Genomic DNA, 18,325 nt, shown 5'->3' with positions numbered 1-18,325 from the left:
CCTGGTGGCGCAGTGGTTGAGAGTCTGCCTGCTAACGCAGGGGACACGGGTTCGAGCCCTGGTCTGGGAAGATCCCACATGCCACAGAGCGGCTGGGCGCGTGAGCCACAATTACTGAGCCTGCGCGTCTGGAGCCTGTGCTCCGCAACGGGAGAGGCCGCGGTGGTGAGAGACCCGCGCACCGCGATGAAGAGTGGCCCCCGCTTGCCACAAATGGAGAAAGTCCTCGCACAGAGGCAAGGACCCAACACAGCCATAAAAAAAAAAAAAAAAAAAAAAAAACCTCACATAGATAAACAAGTATAAGACAACGCATAAGTGCCAAAGTAGGGCAATGTATAACTCCTCAGTGAAGGAGACCTACACCACGGTAAATATTCAGGGGAGATTTATACTTTATTAACAGGAAAGAAATCAGGAATTTCAGAAGCTTTGCTTGTTTCATCATCTGTAGGGTGAGTAAGTGCTCCATGCTAGCCATGAGAAGATCACAGGGACCTCAGGGTGAACAAAAATAACATATGGCACTTTTGACTAGTGGTTCATCCCTGTTTGTTCATTTATTCAATTTCTTGATTCTCCAGTCTGGGGCCACCGAAATTTAACTGCTGGACTTGACTAGTATTATTCAGTAGCCTCATTAAGTCACTGAGCTCAGAGAACACATCTCTCCTAGAAGCTTCACAAGTAAACTACATGAAGAATAGAGAGTAGACATTTTTAATTCAAAATGAATTTGTATAAATGCTTATTCTTCTTTTGGTCCCATCTCTGATTATGCTCATGTAGAATCTGTTACACTTAGAAAAACAGTATACTTTGCTTTAAAGAAAGATATTTCCTTTAACTAGTAAAGGCATAAGATTGTTCTAAACGACAGACACACGTTTTGTTTTTCAGTAACTGTGCATGTTTCTAAAAAAAAAAAAAAGCCATATGTGTAATCACAAGAAACTAGCGGAAAAAATTAGGGTGACAAGAGTATAAAAATAATCCTCATCATCTAACTCCTGAAAAATCAAGGACATTCTGTACAAAAGCAAAGAAGGAGAAAAGAAGATGATTGCAATTAAGAAACAATGTGGAATCTAAGAAAGCCCATAAACCACCCCCCAACCAATTAAAGCCTGCATTTCAAACAATATTTCTGGTAGAAATCAAGTGGGGCAGGGGGTAGGGGGGACCTGCAGCCATACAGTCAGTGTAACTTTTAAACAGTTTTAAAAATTCATTTAAAGTTGCTATTAAATAGACATTTAGCTTAAGCTATAGATGGATGTAACCCACTAAATTCAGTAAATGCATAAATAGTTCTCAAAAACTAACCTGACCCTCTCCATATGTCTCCAGATTTTTCTTTCTGCTGGTCCAGACAGGATATTTTAAGAGACATACATTTTGAAAATAGATTTTTCCAGTTTTAGGATATGGAACAATATTGTAATTCCCTAATTGTTTTTTATGCAAGTGAATTTGATTCATACATGTCTCTGATCCTTTTAAATGGTATTTGGCATATAGCCTTCTCCTCTTATGGCTACCTTCCTTACGTCAGTGGCCAATTCAGGAGCTGAAGGCACAGAGGAGATGGGCTAGGGAAAAACTCAGATCCAGAATAGTTTTTTCGAGAATAAATAACTTCTGTCTCCCGGGAGAACTCAGCAGCCAAGATTTAGTAATCCTCAGAGGGGCCTCGACCCCTAAGAGGCACTGCAGTCCTATTCTGGGCTTACCACCTTGATCTTTGGTTGAAGATTGCCTAAGCACAGGCTGGCTGTTTATGACCTTCTTCCTGAAGGTGCCTCAGATACTAGTGGCAACCGTCTGGATATGCTCACAGACTGGGAGCAGCTGCAGAATGTCTGAATATTCAACAGGACCAACAGCTGTTAGGAAGGAGCAAGGAGTTGCCAAGGTCCTCTGGTTTCAGACACACTCTGGATTTCTCCTTCTTCCTGGCTCATGCAAAATGGGGAATAGAACATCTGCCTTCCCCTTTTTCTTTCCCCCTTTCTGGGAGCACTGATGCCTTCCATGGAAGTAGTCTGCAAGGCCAGTGCCAGAGAAGTGACCTCTTCTTTCCTGTACCTCTCTGTTGTCTCTTTAAATATCTCTCAATTTGTGCTCTAATATTTTACAGAGGGGTTATAAGCTGCCAACTGTGACAACTGAAACAGTTCCTCAAATCATCCCTTTTTCTTTATGTTAGGCCTTCACTAATTTACAGTAAAATGGTGGAGATGTCAGTGAGTCATCTCCCCAAAATTGGGAAATAAAGGGAATGATTCATCTGAATGTTATCTATCATTTTAATTTTTTAAAAAATCCCCCAATAATAGAGCAGAGCATATATAATAAAGTCACCTTAGGGAAAGTGCTAGCATACAGCCAAACTGCACCAGGAATTGAATCCAGGAATTGACTAAATTCTTTCCATGATCATGGTATCATGTACATATTATCACTGTATATATTCAGGCTTCAAGCATGTATTTTAATTTCGAATGAACAACTCAATTGCTGATGTTACAGATGGGTGTACACAGGAAAGGTTCAGAAAGGCCAATGTAAGGCCTGAACATACTAAACAAAGATCATGGGCGTAGGTGTTCTATAGAATTCAGTTGAAATATAAGCCTGTTACAGTTCTAGGTATATGACTATAAATGTTACTAAGACTTTCCTGGTTTCAGTTCCTCACTTATAAAATGGGGATAATTTACCTAATTGAAGAGTTCTGAGGGCTATATTTAATAAATGTAATGTGCTTGGCATTGTGCCTGAATTACAGCAGGTTCATAGTAGGTTTGCAGAAAATTGCCATTACTATTATTGTTTTTATTGCCATCAGCACTACCTAGATTGTGATGAGTATTTATTCAAATGAACTACTAGATATAAGCAACATATTATAGATGTTAAGAGCATGGGTGGAGTAAGTTATATCTGTGTTCAAGTTCCTACTTAGCTACTCGCTTTGTAACCCTGGGCAAGTAACTTCTCCAAACTTCAATCTTTTCATTGGTAAATTGGGAAAGATAATAGTTTATTGGGGAAGATAATAGTTTACCGGGTTACTTTTGGAATTAATGTCATATTAAGATAATAGTAAATTAACTCAGACACTGGCACATGGCAAGCGCATAATAAATGCTAGCTATGATCACTGTGACTTTATTGTTAGTATTTGTTTTACCCTAAAATTGGGACATATTATATGTAGCCTTCTTTGGGATTATTTTGATAGGCTTCAGAAGAAAGTAAGAGTGAAATAAAACTTACACAGTCCTGATTTATAGGAACTTCCTTATTAATTTAGAAAAAAATCTGGGAAAAAAGTTCACTGGCTTAGTAATGTTAAACTAAGAAGCCCCGGGCTTCCCTGGTGGCGCAGTGGTTGAGAATCTGCCTGCTAATGCAGGGGACACGGGTTCGAGCCCTGGTCTGGGAAGATCCCACATGCCGCGGAGCAACTAGGCCCGTGAGCCACAACTACTGAGCCTGCGCGTCTGGAGCCTGTGCTTCGCAACAAGAGAGGCCGCGATAGTGAGAGACCCGCGCACCGCGATGAAGAGTGGCCCCCACTTGCCCGAACTAGAGAAAGCCCTCGCACAGAAACGAAGACCCAACACAGCCAAAAATAAATAAATAAAAAATATGGCCTCGAGGAGCCCTCCCAGGAGTGCCAACCCACAAACATTTAAAAAAAAAAAAAAGAAGCCCCAATTTAGTGTGAAGGACAGGGGTCCCCTGCCAGTCAAGGAACCTCTGTTACAGGCCCAAGTCTGCCAATAATCAGCTATGTGGCTTTGGCCAAGCCATTTAACATCACAAGGCCTTAATACCCTCATCTGTAAAATAAGGCCATTTTGACAGATGATCTCTAAGGTGGACTGTTCTCTAAATCTGATCTAAGGAGGCGTATCATTCAGCTTTGGCTCTCTAAGAAGGAGAATGTGGTGCTCCGAGTGGGAGGAGAGTAAGGGAAAAGCATAAAATAGAAAGAATGGACCTTACTGTCCTCCTGATCCATGATAATGTTTTTCTCAGTTGATGTAATAGTTGGCTTTTTTTAAAGTTTCCCCCTAAAATGTCCAGATGCTATGATTTCATCAACCACAAACAAGTGGGGCAGGGCTGGTGAGGTCCTGGGAAAATGAACGTAATTCCTGGAAAACAAAGTTTATATCCTAACTAGTTGTCCCAAAAGGACTAGATGGACTCATACCCATTAGCACTTTGAAACCAAACAACTCATGACTGATTGTAAAATTTCCATCTAGCGTAGTACTATATTTAAATTATTAACACCAGATAACTTACATTAACTTATCTTTTTCTTGGATTTTTTATGTGAGGTATCAATCAAATGTGATTATTCTTTCTCTGGATCCATAAAGAATGTTTGGCCACTAACATGATGACTATACACCAAGTGACACTACTTTCAAATATTCAACAATTTGCTGGCCAAAAATCAATCTAAAGAATATAAGCTAAATCAACCGTTCTCTTCTATTTTTGGCAGTAATTCAAAAGTGCAATTTCTCTCACAGTTTAGGACATGAGCATCCTTTCATAAATAATTATCAACAGGTAAAAAATTTGCAGTGGCTGAACACATGGACTTGTAAGTGGTGTCAAGCTTACAAATCTATTATCCTTAGGCGCTTTAACTCATTTTTCCCGAATGATATTATGGTTTAAAGTATAGAAGATGTCTGGTGGAGACAAACAGGCAACATGTTAATGTTACAATACAGAAAGTCAGGAACTATAAACACACTGTGAATGTTATACCCTTTAATGCAATAAGTACTAACCTAGCAAGAGAATTCTATGTTATAATATATAACCCAGGAGAGAACCACTTGAGCCAAACAGTTTATTTAGCATGAATTTTTATAATGGTGATGTTGTAAAAATATTTAATAATAAATATAGCCCCTGCATCAACCAATATCCAGGGAATAGGTCTGGGGGTAACACTCAAGGGGTTAAGGACCGTGGCTATTTATTAACTTGTATTAAACATTTCAATATCCTGACAATCAACATGAATGCATCAATAATGCGCTGAGTGAATACCAGGTCTGGCTCTAAATTTGAGAAACTTCTAGAGACAAGAGTGATGAAGGATCAATAGTTGTATAGAAATAAAATCCCAATACTATACAATTCCCAATAATGCTCAATCACTTTCTTTACTTGGTATGTCTTTACTGCCTGAGAACTCCTTTGTTAATTCCTATGCTCGAGGCATCATCACATGCCAGAAACTTTTTCTGACCCCTCCCTTTACCCCCAATTTCCACCTCTCCCATCCAAAACTAGGCTAAATGTTTGCCTCTATAGTGCCAATATATTTTCTATCATAACACTTGCGATTACAACAAACTGGAAGTATTTTTTTCCTGTCTGTCCCTCTTCCTTAGACCTAACTTTAGTTAGTAAACAAGAATCTCCACTAGATATAAGCAGGAAATGTACCTGTCTTGTACCACTCCTTGTCCCCAAAACAAAGTAGACCCTCAATAAGTATTTGCAGAAGGAATAAATCCCCTAGAGTGCTTTTTAAAATTCACATTCCCAAGCTCCACCCCTAAAGATTTTGATGCATTTTTAGCAAGCATCCCAGGTGATTCTGATGTAAATGGCCCAGAAATCTCTATTCCCAGAACCTAAATCTGATATATTTAGCACTTCATTAATTTTTCAACCATTTGGATTAATTTGCTGGGGCTGTGATAAAAAGTATAATTAACTGGCTGGCTTAAGAAACAGAAATTTATTGTCTCTCAGTTCTGGACGCTGGAAGTCTGAAACAGGTGTTGGCAGGGTTAGTTCCTTCTGAGGGCTGTGAGTGAAGGATCTGTCCAAGGATTCTCTCCTTGGCTTATGGATGGCTGTCTTTATGCTCACCTGGTGTTCTCTCTGTATTCATGTCTTTGTCCAAATTTGTTTTATAAGGACATATTGGATTAGAGTCCCACCCTAATGATCTTAATTAATTGCATCTGCAATAACCCTATTTCCAAATAAAGACACTTCTGAGGTACTGGAGGTTACGACTTCAACATATCGATTTGGAGAAAGGGGTTACAATTCAACCTACAACAGGGTTTATTTATTTTGCAATTCTCTGATTTCTCTCTCACAAGAGACGTGTTAGAGTATATAGAATATACGACAAACTCTGAAGAGGTCTGGTAATTTTGCTATGTCACTATTAGCTAAAATGTGATGTTGACATTGCACATATACTTTGATTTATAAAAGAGCTATGTTCTTTAAAGGTTGGGTTAAAGTTTTGCTAATTTGCGTTTTAAAGGCACATAAGCATATGCCAATTAAAGTACTTTGAAAAATTCTTTTGTAAAGTTCAGAATCTTTCTGTTTAAATAATTATTCCCTAATGAACTGATCTGGAAATGTCTGAGGATTTTCTTGAAGCAGGGCATTTCAGGAGAACTAGAAATATACAATTATTCTATGGTATAAACAGACACATTTCGAACAGATATGAGGAAAAATTTTGGACCTATACCTTGAGAGAGTCCCTCTGAATACAAAATAGAAAGTGCAGTTTACAGGCGAATTTGTGATAATGAACTAGAGTAGAAAAGTTTTACAGGAAAGTACAATTTTGTGTCCCAACAATTAAATTTCAAAATTGAGGACTCAAAATTAATAAATAAAACCCTAAACCTTCTATTTGAGATGATGGTGAGGGTCTAAATTCCAAATTAATATAACATATTTATTAAGAGTTTACAATGTATTAGAGGCTTTGATTGATAAAGAAAGACATAGACTTTGCCTTCAAAGGGGTCATGGCCAACTTATAGAAATAAATGTGAAAATGAATAGCTCTGATAAAAGTCAGACTGTGTTAGGAGTTATAATTGGTAACCACAGTCTTGAGATGTTTCTAATTTATTGTCCCACAGTTCCTGTATTTTCATATTAGATTTACATGTCCTGATTCTTCCTTCCTCCCTCCTTCCCTTCCTCTTTCTTCCTGCTTTCCTTTTTCCTTTCCCGCTCTCCTTCCCTCTTCTCCCTTTCATCTTTTTTCAGTTGTTCAATATTATAAATATGAATCCTATATTCATTCAAAACAGTTTCCCAAACTGCCATCCAATTTTTTCAAGATTTTTATAAACTAGAGTTTGTGCTAATGCCTCTGTTTGTACTCAACCTCTTTATACATCAGTTTCTCCATATCATAATGGTATCTCCCACAAATCACCATGTTGAGCTTCGAAAGAGATAAAGTATGTAAAGCGCTTAGCATAATATCCGGCACTAAATATTAGTTGTTCTCCCGTCTTTTTTTCTTTTAATTATTATACGTTGGATATTTCTTCTTATGTTTATTCCTTAGCATTTAATACTTCTCTTGCTATTATAAACTGGTAGCAGCTTTGGAAATATTTTTGTTATGGGAGTGTTTGAAATGGAAGGAATTTTACTGTCACATTGTCATGATTTCATATAACTTTGGAAACATTCAAAAAAGTTAAATGGTTATTTCTATATGCCTTTCATATTGCATGAACAATCTGCCATGTGCTATTACTTCTGCTTTATATCAGCTCATTTTCACTAATCAGACAAGAATTTATTACATAACCAACTTCTACATATTACTAAACAAAGGAATACCAGTCTGCAGTGTTTTTCACCCACATTAGAGGAAGTCAACCGATAAATTGGGTTTGATTCCAGTTATGTGAAGAGGATGCGAGTCACAGTAATATTTTGTAGTTGTTCCAAATTACCAAATGTATTTTGATCTTAGCATTTCCATTACATGTCATCTGATTAATTGATAGATTGTAACCAGATTATGTAATTATAAAGCCTTAGAAAATGCTTTCAGCGATGATAACGCAACATTCCTACAGAAAGATATGACAATTCCCTTGGGCAAGGTGCTCTGACAAAGGAATTCAGTGGTTCTAAAAGATTCAGGTTGACAGGCAAGTATAAATGACTGCTGAATGTTGCAAACGTAATTAAATCATATGCAGCATTGATAATATGCAGTTTTGAGGTTGTATATACATAAGTTATAACAACAAAATAAAATGGAGAACTAAAGCCTTTTCTTAAAGAAAGCCCACTCATCTCTGTCCATTTGCTTATATTACTTGACCCCATCTTCACTTCCATTATATATTTCAGCTTTTAGAAACATAATGAGGTACAGATCTACTGACTGTGTTAAACCATAGTAACTCCTCAGCTCTTCTTTGAGAAATATAGTCCAAGGCTAATAGCCATTTAACTTCTCTCTTTCAGGAACTTCTGGGACATGCTTGGAAGAATTACACTGCCATTCTTTTCACCCATGCAGAAAAAATCGAAGAGGCTGGGCTCAATGAAGATGAATACTTACATGAGGCCTCTGATACACTGCTAACCCTACTAAATTCTATTCAGCGCAGATATATTTTCCAGTATAAAAAAGGAAACTCGCTTAATGAACAAAGACTAAAAATCTTAGAAAGGATCATAGAATTTATAAAAGAAAATTGTTACCAAGTTCTTACCTTTAAATGAGATTTAGGTGAAAGGAAAAGGGTTTTGGGTTTTAGAGCCAGCAACCTGGTTTCAAAAGTGCCTTTGTTAGCATGAATGTGGACCATGAGAATTTCCAGGTGCTGCCAGCGAGAGTGTACATTGGTATAACCACTTTGGAAAACTGTTTGGCAATTAAAAATAAGATTTCTAAGGCAAATCCTATGACACAATAATTACACTCTGAAGTATATATCCAACAGAAATGTATACATTTGTGCACTAAAAGACACGTATGTACAAGAATGTTCATAGCAGTACTATTCATAATAGCTAAAAACTGGAAATTATCCAAATGTCTACTAAGAGTAAAACGGATAAGCAAATTGTGGTATATTTAAACAATGAACTATTATACAGTAATGAGAATGAGCAAACTACAACTGCATGTAACAAGATGGATGAATTACCCAAACATAATGTTGAAAGAAAGAAGCCAGACATAAAAGAATACATACTCTATGATTTCATTTGTATAAATTTCAAAAACAGTCAAAACTAATGTAATTTTAACTATTTTGACGTGAGAAGTGTTGGAAGTCAAGTTACCCTTGGTGGAGTGGGGGGGATAGTGAGTGAAAGCACACACTGGGGTGGCTTCTCAGATTCCAGTAATGTTCTATTTCTAATGATCTGGAAGTTGGTTTCACAAAGTGTGTTCCCATTGGGAAAATTCGACAATAGACACTTCTGACTTACGAACTGTTTACTATAGATGTTATACTTAAATAAAAGTTAAAAATGAATAAATTATTATCCATATTTTCAAAACTTGCTCCACGGCTTACTTGATCCTAAAAAATTAAACTTGTGAAGGCCTGTTCCTCATGTGAGATACCTACTTAATATTTACTGTAATGATGAAACAACTTAGCACATGTTAGACGCTCAGTAAATGTTAACTTCCTCTTCCACTTTCATATAACCCCTGGTTCCTATTAAGGCTTGGAAATACAGGTAAAAGCTCAGAGCCGAACCCTGCAGCAGAAATAACTGTTAACAATTGTAATAACCAAATATGAATAAAGCTTTGACTGAAAAAGAGGCTTCCAGTCTACCTTGGAAGGTCGGTCAATTTGGATTAGTAGAGAGATCCAGGATAAACTCAAAGGCAGCAGTGAGGATCGAAGGAAAATAATTCTAGTCAATCCTAACAGCCAAGTCCATCAACAAGTCAGTATCAGATCACCCTCAGGTTTAACATCTGCACATGAGCATTATCATTTATAAGATTCTTTCCTAAGGTAGTCCCCAATTTACAAACAGCTTATTTTCATAAAGTTAATTTGTAAATTGCTTTTTTAGTGTGCATTATACTTTATTTTCCATTAAAAACAGGATTACAGCTCGCGGTTGTTCTCCCAGACTAATCCTCAAAAGCGTACTTAATGTTTAATATTACCTGAACTTCTAGCACAAATTTATAAAGTATTTCTAAGGGAAAGCATAATACAAATTCCAACCTGAAACAACGTATCTATTTCTCTGTATGGTCCCCGTCTATCATTGTGCGTCCAGGATTGTAAAGTGGGAGCCTCAACAATTGGGCTGAGTTTTGGAAGTTAAGTAAAAACTGACCCTTCCCCAGGGGTTAGTGGCTTGGTGACAGAAAGTTGAAGTTGAGAAGTTGAAACTGCAGTGACTAGTGAATAGTGGAAAATTCATGTTCTGAGCTCTTCATTCATGTGATGTCAGCTAACTCTTTACAGAACACAAATACTAGTTAGCTAAAGGAAAGATATGTTGCGCAGAATCATTAAGGAGTCAAGATCTCTGAGGCTGGCCTAGTGTTAATGATTAACAGAGCAAAGGTGCTTCTAGTTTCAAAAAGGAAGACTTCTGTGATGTTTTTCCCTGAATTATTTATTTTTAAATTTGTATATATATATATTTTACATAAATCTCTGAATGTGATATTACATATTTGACTTTTCTTTAGTCATCTTATATTTTGCTTTTTTCAGTAACAATTTATGTAACTATTCCTCTATTGATATGCATTCCAGTTTTCTGCCAACTATTCTTGTACATATTTTTTAATATAATATTGTTTCTTTTCTGTAAGTTATATTCCCAAGAGTGGGATTTCTCGGTTGAAGTATATATACACTTTAATTTTAATATATCTTACTCAATTTTTCATATGTGTTGCAACAAACTTAATTTTCAACAATGTTTGAGAACACTTTTCCTATATTCTTGTCATCAGTGTTATCATCTTACACACCTATTGCTAACACCAGTTTGCTAAATGTAAAACTGTACCTTACTTACTGTTTACCTTAATTTGGATTTCCCAGACTATTCCCTAACTGGAGCATTTTTATAAGCATGTTGGTCATTTAGATTTACTCTTCTATGAACTGCCTCTTCACATTATTTACCTTTTTTTGTCATTTACTATTGGATCGCTTCACACAAAGTTTCTTTGCTTGACAAAAACTTCAGTCAGGCTCCTGAACCTTCTCCTAGGCCCATGTGTGCTTAATTTAGTTTTGGCAAGAACCCTGCTAAGTCAGTTTACCAGAACCCTTTACCTTCAATATCTGATCAGGTTCCTTGTCTAACCACCCTGGCCTCTCTCCAGCAAAGATCCTGTTAGGCGGGTTTACCCAGACTCCCTCTGACCCTTCCTTGTAGTTCCCTCTTGGTAATTTTCCATCCAATGATCCCCACCCTGCTCCTTGGCTATAAATTCTCACTTGCCCATGCTGTATTCAGAGTTGAGCCCCATCTTTCTCCCTCACAGTAAATTCCCATTTGAGCGGTCCCTCTACCTATCTTGATGGTCCTGAATAAAGTCTGCCTTATCATCTTTAACAACTGTCACTGAGTATTTTTTCTTTAACACCTCCTGCTTGCTAAATCTGAAGAGCTCTACATACATTACAAATATTAGTCCTCTGCCTTTCAGATTGCAAATTTTTTTCAATTGTTATTTGTCCTTCAGTTTTGGTTATGGTAACTTTTGCCAAAATAAATGTGACTTTTCTTACAGTTATATATTTTTATGTACAATGTACAAAACTGGGATTTAGTTTCATTTCCTTTTAGATGGGTAACCAATTATATCTGCTCTACTTATTAAATAATTAATAACTTTCCTACTGAGATAGGTAGATAGGTATATAAATATATATCTTCTTTATTTCTGGATCTATTCTGGATTCTTAATTCTTTTCCATTATCTATCTGATTTATATCACTATTAATACCATAATGATTTAATTTGGATGGTTTTATATCCTTCCTTGATATGTAGGATGGCAAGCTTCCCTTAGTCTTCTTTTCTCAACATATTTTCTGGCTACTCCCAGTCATTCATTTATATACATTATTTCAGATCTAATTTTGTCTAATTTCAAAAGAAAATTCTTTTGAATTTATGACAAAGGACATTTTGTAATATTAAAATCCTCCCATGCAAGCATACAGGATGTTTCTCCATCTTATGTTTATTATTTTTTATATTACTGTATTTCTAACATTTTTCTTTTCCTTAGTTTTGCCAATTTGATAAAGTTGCTATTCAGTTTTTCTTCTTGATAATTTGGACATTCTACTCTAATTAATACCCATTAAGAATTATTTCTTTGTCCCCGAATTCAGAATGAAGTACATACTTCTCTACCATTGTTTGATAACAAAGTAGAACTATTTCCCTAACCAAGAACTCTTTCCCCACTGCATTATCCCCTCAACTATTTAAATAAGACCTTTAGAACACTTTCATTTCCTCCCTATCCTTTTCTCCTTACCCCATCTTCCCTATGGAAGAAGTCTTTGGAATGTTTTTCCTTTCTCCTTATTACTAGATTTTGCTAAGAGAGTTAATTATTTCCCCTTACAGATCGACCCTTATGTTTCAAAAGTCCCTTCTTATCATTTACATTGAGCATTCCTGGTAGTTTATCATTATCTCTTTTACTTAATACACAAATATTAGAAAGTCCATTCCTCACCATTGTTTTCTTTTCTCTTATCTTCCCCCATCTTTCTAGTTAGTGCATTTTCCTAATACACTCTGCATTCTAGTGTAGTACCCCAGAGGCATTAATTCCAGACGTGGTTTTCCATGAACCACTATGCAATAGCAATTCTAGCTCCTCATAATAATCAGCATAGTGGATTTAGGGAAATAATTTGTTAGTTGGTAATGGGGTAGTTAAACCATAAGAACAGCAAGGCACTGAAGTGAACATCTACCTGAAGCTGGTTGTTCGGCTTTTTCTGGATGACATCACATGTATATCAAATTGAATAAATTCACCATTACTAGAGATAATTACAACTTGCAACAAAACAACCATGTGATCAGAATTAGCTGTAGGTAAAATAAATGATGTCCAGAAAGTTCATCTTTGGCATCCTGCCACCCTTCCTATTAGACTCTATTAATTTGCACTCTTTCCTCACATCCCTCCAGGTGCCCTTCTCACCTGGAAGACAAAAATCTCTACTAAACTTTGTATTTGAAAACGCTTTGAACATTTTAGATGATTGGAAGATAGTATACATGATACTTTTGTGCAGCTGGGGTTGGATCCTCATTAGTACATACTATCTTGGGAAATTAGTAATTCATCTCTAATACTAACTAGTTCTGACCCTTACTAGGTTGGTTCATCTAGATAACATTACCTCAATCAGCAATTTCAGGCTTTCTTTTTGTAGTTATGTTTATCTACACTCTGCCTTTTTAAATAAGAATTTGCTTAGGTTTTCTCTTCTATTGATTTTCAAGCATATCACAATTCTTTTACAAAAGGCTATTTTTAAGTGGCATTGCTATTTCCCATATTCTCACTCAAACTTTATTTAAAAAATAAGTTTCTTTTCACAAGCATCAGAAGTTTTTATTGCCAATTCATATGCTTTAAGAGAAAATGTTATCCTTTCACATGAATACTGAAAGCTACAGAAAAAGTTATTTCTACCAAAATCATTCTCTTTTGCTAAACTTATTAAAAGTGACTTTCTATTTGCATTTTTCATTAATCTTTTTCAAAGAGAAATCAAATTGTGGTGTTGATTTTGGATGACTCCTGCACTGTTCTTTCCAAATTCCCCAGTTGTGAAAAGCTGAGTGGGGTTTTAAATTAACAAGTATCAGCCAAATATCTTAGGTCTGAAAAGTTAAGTGGATGCATATATTGAGAACATTTCTCTACTGGGATGTATGATATTCTAACGAGGCCATTTACAAAAACAAACGTAAAACTTTGTCAGAGCAGCCTTGATGTGAAGGCTCATCACGTGAATGCCACTGAAGAAATGAGCAGACATTAATAACTGCTATTTGAACAATTCTATATGCATTATGTAGCAATAGGATAGTCAAGAAGAGTAGTTAGCCTTTTCATTTAAAAGGATTATTCTTTTTTCTTGCAATTATCGAGCCCCAGGTTTGTTTCTGCTGCTGTTGCTAAGGACAATAGCCTGCCAGATAGGAAATGATGTTGATGAAGACATAAAATAACACTTACACGCATATTTTACTCAAAAAGCCAGAGAACTGGGAATAGGGTATGTTAGGAAGGGGGTGGGAGTAACGAAGGGGAAGGGAAAAAACCGAACAAGGGAATACATAAGGGTGAAAAAATATAATGTACAATAATTAATTCATACTCTGAAATTCCAGATGGCTCACTTTCAAACTAACAATTATTTCATTGTTCTGGGTCCTTTCTCTAATTTTTTTTACAGTTATACTCCTATGAATTATCTCTGCCAAAACTCATCCAAAGTTAGAACCGTAACTATAAGAAGTACGATAAGCAACAATGTATATATAAATTACTAATTCTTTTCCATTCCAAAAAGTTGGTGTCTGAAGAAGATCCAGTTTTGCATAGAGGCATATTAGCCATTAGCAACTATCTTTGTTTTCATTATTATTGTAAAACTTTGGGTTATCACCCAAAAAGCACTGCAGATATGTACAACTATAGAGGTGTTCCTGGTTTAAACACATACTTTTTCTATCTATCTATCTATCTATCTAGAACTTAGTGACATCCTTCTTAAGTAGACTTCTGGGATAGACTGTCATTACAGGATCAGTGCCCTCGACAAGAGTGTACTCAAAGAATCAAGGCACATACACGGTTCTTTAGAAAGCCAACAGCTGCCAGCAGCGGCAGCCTAGTTTTGCTAAGTGATTCTTCCTAAGAATTTCCTCAGCAAAAAGAAAAAACTTGATAAATTCTCTTTGTAACCACTCCAAAGGAGTGTTTAATGACCTCTTCTCTCCCTTTAAAATCGCTTAAGTACTCCAATAAAGGAGCTGCCTTAATCTCCTTACATGAACTAATGAAATTTAGGGTTTTTTAAAACTTATTATTATCTTTCCCTACAGTTTAGACAAAAGAGAAGTTAAACTTCTCATTCAAATATAAGAAACCACATAACTATTTGAGAAAGAAAGCATATTATAATGGAGAAAAGCAGAATATTAGTAAAATCTAGGTTTCGGCTAGTTATACCTTAGCACCAGCATTTATGTAAATTTTCTGTTGATTCTTTGGGGTAAAATAGCTGGCTTACCTCTAGGGAGTTAAATTGAAAAGATGTGTTGAAACTACTTAGCTAGCTATAAAGCATTAAATATCTTACTAATAATTCTACAGTAAAATCCATGACATTAGACAGATATTATTAATATATCCCCCTCACTTGGAAGGCAAAGCTCTCTCCACAAGACAGCAATTTGCAATGTTATTTGTAGGTGTGTTACATTAATTTGCTTCACTAGTTTTTATTTTGTATCTTGGCAATAAAGTTTTAGTCTACACACCATTGCACAGCACTTAGAACCAGGACTGTGTCACAATTTATGTAGCCAAAGTACACAGCTAACACTGCACACTTTGATATTTTTACATTTTTAAAGGTACAACATATAATTTCCCTAGAAAATTAAGTATACTCATGCCCCTTTAATGTCCTTCTCATAAGCGATAGTGAGGTGATCCTCCACCCGCCAAGAACTTAAAAATACAATTGCTTTTATTTGTTACATTAACACACAATAGTTAGAAGTATTGTCTTTCTAGTCTAAGAAAATTGCAAAACTATTTGAAACTTTATCAATAATATTAAACCAGTGAAAGGGCATCAATGAACAGGGCTGACCAGCGTCTAAATACCTAAAACATGGATTTCAGTGGGAGTGCAGGGCGGGAAGAGAAAGTTTCAGTAAAAAACATCTCTAGCGAGGGGAGAGATACTACATCTGGTATAGCGGAACAATCAGGTCTGTTGAAAGACAGGGCCTGTATGAAATATTCCTTAAGAAACTCTGTTCATTTCATATACACCAAGTAATCTTCTGAACAAAAATTCACTTCTCAGGAAATGTGATACCACGAAAGGGGACAGAGAGACAGGAACACTAGTTTCAGGAAAGGAACATTCTTATCATAAACTGATATTAACATTATATACCTCTATTATGTGTAACATAATATATACCCTCACAACTCAATGAGGTAAGTACTATTATTATACCCATCTTACAGGTGAGGAAAGTAAGGTATATGGAGGCTAAACAGTTGCCCAAGATCACACAGGCATTTAAGTTGTATAGATGGAATCAAAACTAGGTAATCTGGATTCAAAACCAATACTACTAAGCTCTACAGACTACTTAGCATCTATAACAGTCATGCACAAATGCAGGTTTTTGGACCTGCAAAGACCCAGATTTTGGAACCTCATTAAACTAACATTCTCTGAGGCCCTATACACACCCTCCGTCTTGCTGATGTGCTTATTAAACTTCAGTGAGTTACTCTGAATATTTTGTAAATAGTGTAAATGAGAATTTACATATTTTTAAAAAAGCAACAACAAATTATCTGTTTGGTGGGCACTTAATATTCTTGTACTCATAGAATACTTAATGTTCTTCATAGAAGGCAGAAAAAATTGCCAATTATATAAAAAATTAACATGTCCTGAAAATGATTCATCTCATAAGAATAATACACATGGAATTTCTATATATAAGAAAAGTTAGTACTGTCAATAGTCACTATAAGATAGTGGGTCAACACTGCACGAGAAATTATCTTGGGGGAAGGTCAGCTTTTTTTTCTGGTTTACTTTGCAATACATAAATAGATGTCAAGAGGCACTAGCTGTTTAGTCTGTGACCTAACACCATCTCCTACTGTTGAAATTCTTAACGGGCTGAATACCAGTCAGAAGCCAGAAGGATTATGTCCAGTTCACTAACAATGTCATCATTTTTTGTTGATTCTGTAAGAGTTCTCTCATCCCAGCAATACAAATAAAACAGAATTAAGTTTTCTGTAAAAATAACAACTGAATGGAGCTAAGTGGATAACTTGATTGAGTAATGCTTTTATGTAACTTGAAAAATTGGGAATAAATAGTTCAACTATCTAAACAGTTGAAACATTCTTTAAATTATATTAGAATTATTTATAGAAATGTAATATAATTGGGAAAAATCAGAAAATACAGACTCACAAAGTCTTTATTCCCGGAAGAATAACATATCTCAAGTACAAAACTTTGGAAAGTCATTTGTATTTAGTTATCAACAGATAGATGCTAATGATGCTCTGTTAATATTCAGTTTTTCATAAAGAAGATAAAATTTCTATGATGGTACCACATCTTGGCCTACCAGAGAACTCCACGGACTTAAATAAATGATACTTTTTATAACTTAGCATGTAGGGTTGTTTTAAAAGTTTTTGTTTTGCCTCTCCTTCTTATTGTAGGCTATAAACAGCAACAGTGCTAGAATATTGGTATGTGTCATTTTTCTTTTAGAATAGATATTCCTACCTCCATAGATGCATTTCTTTTTTGGTATCTCAGTCGTCATCTCAAGGCTGGTGAACTTGAAGCTCATAGTGCCTAAGTTAATTTTCACTGTTCCTACAATATCTGTAAGATGAGTGAAAATACACATTTGACAACTTTATACATATGTATGTTAAATTTCTGGCTACAATTCCTTTTATATATTGACAGTATGATGGTACATGAAAAAATAAAAGATATCAACCTTAAATGCTCTTCTAAAGATAAAAGCTATAATCTTTTATTAGGTATCCAAAGAATCTTTGAAGTCACCTAGAATAAAAAAGTGGACCGTGTTTACAGTCAATTTATTGGGAACTACATTGGCAACACTTTGCAATGTGTTTATTCTTTAGAATTAGTCAAAATTTATTACTAATTATTTTGTTAAATGGAAAGAATAAGTTCACTACACAGTTGGAAGTTTCAGTCTTTTAAAAAAGTCACCTTAAGTATATAAGTCTGGGTTACTTTGGTAAGCAACAGCAATATGTTCAAATGCCATGTCTCCTAGCGTTCATGTTGTTCGGCTCTCTAGAATCAACAGTTGGTCATTTTCAATACCATTACAATATAGACTAGTTAATAAGCCTGACAAAAATTCTAACTTTTCTTTTTAAAGAGGAGAGGGCGTTTATAATACAGATACTAAAAATACAAGGGCTTCAAATTGCATGCAACATGTGCCTACAAATAAGAAACTAAATGTTAATCTAGTTCAAGTTACCTAAATGTATAAAGAAAAAGCAATGTGCTAGCCAACATCCTCACTAAAACATAAATCATCATGAAACACAGGCAAATTCCTCCCTGTATCATAAAGGATCAAAAACCATCGGTAAAAATGTAGTGTTTCTCTAATTAATTGAAAACAATATATATACCAGGTAAAAGACTACTC

The 18,325-nt window shown here is 35.6% G+C and overlaps 1 protein-coding gene across 1 annotated transcript in view; it reads left to right on the top strand.

The window, feature by feature from the left end:
- Positions 1-18,227, top strand: part of GIMD1 (GIMAP family P-loop NTPase domain containing 1) — a 35,486-nt gene extending 17,259 nt beyond the window's left edge. Inside the window, exon 2 of the mRNA XM_082463022.1 lies at positions 8,308-18,227. Coding sequence (XP_082319148.1) covers positions 8,308-8,568 — 261 coding nt within the window. The 3' untranslated portion in view covers positions 8,569-18,227. The remainder of the gene's footprint in view (positions 1-8,307) is intronic.
- Positions 18,228-18,325: the final 98 nt, after the last annotated feature.

This window comes from Balaenoptera physalus (genome assembly GCF_965194825.1).
Source record: "Balaenoptera physalus genome assembly, chromosome: 5".
Lineage (NCBI taxonomy): Eukaryota > Metazoa > Chordata > Mammalia > Artiodactyla > Balaenopteridae > Balaenoptera > Balaenoptera physalus.
Note: the sequence above shows the minus strand (reverse complement) of the source record. Positions and strands in the feature narration are given on the sequence as shown.